At 58.0% G+C, this 3,863-nt stretch overlaps 1 protein-coding gene across 1 annotated transcript in view; it reads right to left on the reverse strand.

Moving 5' to 3' along the window:
- Window positions 1-3,863, reverse strand: part of FCGBP (Fc fragment of IgG binding protein) — a gene marked incomplete at its 3' end in the record, with an annotated part of 15,798 nt that overhangs the window by 5,275 nt on the left and 6,660 nt on the right. The window contains exons 7-10 of the mRNA XM_010157415.1: window positions 3,590-3,856; window positions 2,707-3,274; window positions 1,443-2,029; window positions 435-1,002 (exon numbers count right to left, since the gene is read on the reverse strand). Of these exons, the coding sequence (XP_010155717.1) occupies window positions 435-1,002; window positions 1,443-2,029; window positions 2,707-3,274; window positions 3,590-3,856 (1,990 nt within the window). The remainder of the gene's footprint in view (window positions 1-434; window positions 1,003-1,442; window positions 2,030-2,706; window positions 3,275-3,589; window positions 3,857-3,863) is intronic.

A 3,863-nucleotide genomic window follows, 5' to 3' on the forward strand; every position in this document is an offset into this window, starting at 1 on the left:
TCGCCCCCACCACCAACGAAAAAGCGCCCCCGCGCGTTGGCTTTTCTCACCCCCAACACCAGCGAAAATGCACCCCCTTGCGCTGGCTTTTCTCACCCCCAACACCAACGAAAATGCACCCTTCGCGTTGGCTTTTCTCACCCCCAACACCAACAAAAATGCACCCCCTCGCGTTGGCTTTTCTCACCCCCAACACCAATGAAAATGCACCCTTCGCGTTGGCTTTTTCCCGCTGCAATCATTTTCACGCCACCATCACCCTTCCCCTCGCCGGGCTCCCAACCCAACGTCACCCCCCGCGTCGAGGGTGTCGGCAAAGACACCCAGCCCCGACGTCCCTGAGAAATAAATCGTATTGCCCTGCCTGTTTTCCAATGAATCCCAACAGGATGCGACTTCCTGGCCAGGGAGGAGGTTTCCTACCCCCCACTTACAGCAGAAGGAAGGTTTTCTCCAAGGCTCAATGGTGACACCGGCGTCTTGGCAAGCAGTGACGTAGCTCTGGATGCTCTGGCAGAGGACGCGGGTGTTCCCCTGCGTAAGGCAAAGGTCGTGGAGACAGGCTTGGAAATACGGGGCTGGGTCGATGAGGTGGTGGCAGGAGCCAAAGGGGCCCTTTGGGGCAATAAGGATGCCACAGTAGTTGGATTTCTGGAGAATCGCCGCCTTCTCCTCCGAGCAGACAGGGCAGTCGTCCTTGGAGCATTCATCGCCGCACGACTCATCGGGCGTTTTCCAGGCAGCGCCAAAAGCCATGGCGTCGGGGGCCTGGTGGCCGTCGGGGAGGAGGAAATCGTCGTTGCGTTGCCCGTTGTAGTTGCCACAGAGCCCGCAGAGGTGGCCTCGGTAGCTCCGTGGGACTGTGACCGTCACGTGGTGGAGGAGGTCGTAGCGTACGACGAGGCCAAAGTCGGTCTGAAGCAGGACACCCAGGCCGTGTTGGTGCACCTGGACCCGTCCCTCGCTCAGGATGGCTGGGAGGTGGTGGGATATGGAATCCATCTGGGACAGGGAGAGAGGAATCCCCCAGTGAACCTCAAGGAGAAGGTTATGGAGGTTGGAGCAAAAAACATCGGGGGAAACACCTTCCGACCAAACTTTTAATGAACCTACGGCTCCCACTTTGCGACCGGAAGCGTGAGCACGGCTTTGCCTTGGAGATTGGGGTGAGGTCGCCCCTCCATCAAGGAAAACCAATTTTGGGGTGCCCACGTTCGCACCCGAAAAGAGGCGGAGCACAAAACACGGCTTTGCTGTGACCACGCAGCTCTCGCGTCACCCCACAGTCAACGCGAGCCTGTAGACTGTGACGCCAGCACATTTGGACCCAAAATAACCTTGAGTGTCCCCCACTTTTCTGGGATCAACAGATTGTTCCCAAAGTCAATGTGAGCACACAGATTTGTGCCCGGAAAGAGACAGACCACGAAACACCGCCTTACCATGACATCTCCCCTCCTGCCTCGCGTGAGGGTCAGCGTGAGCCCGTAGACTTCCACGGACAACGCTTGGATGCCGGAGACCTTCCTCCTCCGCCGGGCGTCCTTCTCGATTCTCACCACAAAGGGTTGGAGGCTGTCGTCGGTGCAGGTCTTGGTGAGGATGTAAGAGCAGGCGCCCGACATGCCGAAAGCCGTCCCGTCGAAGGAGACGTAGCTGCGGTCACCGGTGGCCACGCAGGCGCTGTGCGTGGCTGATGGGCATTGGAAGACCCCGTCGACGACTTGGCCTTCGCCGCCTCCAGGACACGGAATCCGTTGGCAATCCACGGTGCCGCCAGCCTGGCACTGACATTCCTCCTGCTCGCTGGGGGAGAAGGTCTCCCCCGCCTTGTAGTAGAAGTCCTGGTGGAGGCACCCGCACTGGGACAAGGGGACGCACGCGTCGCCGCTGAGCACGAAACCTTCGTCGCACACGCAGCCCTCCCGGCACCGGTCAGAGCATTTCACCGGGGTGTAGATGCTGCGGCAGGTCTGTCCGCAGTCCTGGGAGCAGATCTCGTAGTGGCTGTTTGCAGGACATGAAATACCTGCCACGAGACAAGGAGATTCCTTAGGGACAAAGGAAATGACAGGCCGGATCCCGCAATTTTCCTGCCGTCAGGGGCACGGTGTGGCGGTGCCGTTCACCAGAAGTAGGGATGGCTTTGCCCAATCACTTCATGGCTGCACCTCATCTCTACCTCACCGTGGACACGATGAGGGAAGATGTGTCCGTCGGAGACATTACAACCCTCTCGAGGTGGAGGGTTTAGACCCCTGGATCACCTGGTTTTCCTCATTATCACGGGGGAAACAAGGATTTTCCCTCAGCAATGGCATCGCTCCCACGCAGGGTCCACAACCAACTTCCAGGGCAGGTCCCTCTCCCCTAATTTAAATATTTTTGGTGCATCCCGTGTGTTTTGCCCTCTAAGCGATCCAGGCAATTAGTCCTCAGCTTCGTTTTAGCCAATGCAAAGAAATTGGTGCTTATTTGGGCTAAATTATTCATTTTATTGCAGCCCGATGAGATGCCTTGTTCCCTGGAAGGGTTTGTTCCTGGCTGATGGGAACAACCTAGACTTTGGGTGGGATAAAGCACCACTAAGCGAGATGATTCCCACCTCTGGTTTCTCCCCACACGGGTTTGGCCCTGGATTGGGGTTCCCCGGAATGTTCACCGCCCCTCAGGAAGCCCAAACCACCACCAACCAGCCCAACCTACTGCAGAAATCGTCTGTCCTCCACGCCCCGATGGTCACGCCGGCGGCTTGGCAGGCAGCGGTGTAGCGGGTGATGGTGGGGCAGATCACACCTTCCTGGCCTGGGAAGACGCAGAAATCATGCACGCAGCTTCGGAAGTATTGGTTAGGGTCCACGTGAGCAGCACAAGCTTCGAAGGGTCCACCCACTTGCAGGAGGATCCCACAACCCGTCTTGGAGACCTCCTGGTGCTGCAGAGCCGCCGCCATGGCAGGACATTCCACCCGCGACAGCTCCGCGCAACCCGGGACGTCAGCCGCTTTCCAGCTGCGTCCGAAGGCGTCGGGGCTCGACGTCACTCGGCCGTTCTTCATCCGCATCTCATCGCCCGCCTTCCCGTTGTAGTTCCCGCAGAGGCCACAGAGGGTGTTGGCGTAAGTGCTGGGCGCCGACACGGTGACTTGGCTTTGCCAGTCGTAGGTGACGGTGAGGCCAAAGTCTGTCTCTACCACCGCTTCCCGCCCGCCTCGGGAGACGGAGATCTTCCCCTCCCTTTGGTGATACGGAAGATTGACCAACCGGTCGTCGACCTGGGACAGAAGTATAAAATAATAGTAATAAGAATTCAGTATCCAACAGCAAAAGCAAACTGTGTTTTCACCCCTCCTGCAGTTCGGGCTCCGGTCAAAGCACCGACATTATTTTGATGAAGACTTTTCCGATTTAGTCATCTGCCCCAAATACAGTTTCTCACCAGCCTTGAGACGAACCGTGCCTGGGGATCCGGGACACACCGCGCACCCATCTCCTGCCTCAGGCGGAAGCGGGAGATGGGTTGAGGAGGTTGGGGTGAGGAGAAGGCGAAGGCGGCGGAGGTGAGCCAAAGAAACCTTTGCTGAACTCACCGTGATTTTGCCGGGGTGTTCCTGGCTGATGATGATGTTTTTGCCGTAGACTTTGACCGTCATGAGAGCGATGGAGGAGAGAAGTTCATCATCCTGGCGACCGTTCTGCACCAGCACTTGGAAGTCCACCAGCCCCTGGCTCTTGTCGCACAACCCAGCCAACTGGTAGAGGCACGTGCCCTGGAAGATGAACCTCGCGCCGTCGAAGCTCTCGTAGTGGGTGGCACCCACTGCTGTGCAGGTCCCGTAGCTCTTGGGATAACAGTCCTGGATG

This window comes from Eurypyga helias, unplaced genomic scaffold (assembly GCF_000690775.1).
Source record: "Eurypyga helias isolate BGI_N326 unplaced genomic scaffold, ASM69077v1 scaffold4928, whole genome shotgun sequence".
NCBI lineage: Eukaryota > Metazoa > Chordata > Aves > Eurypygiformes > Eurypygidae > Eurypyga > Eurypyga helias.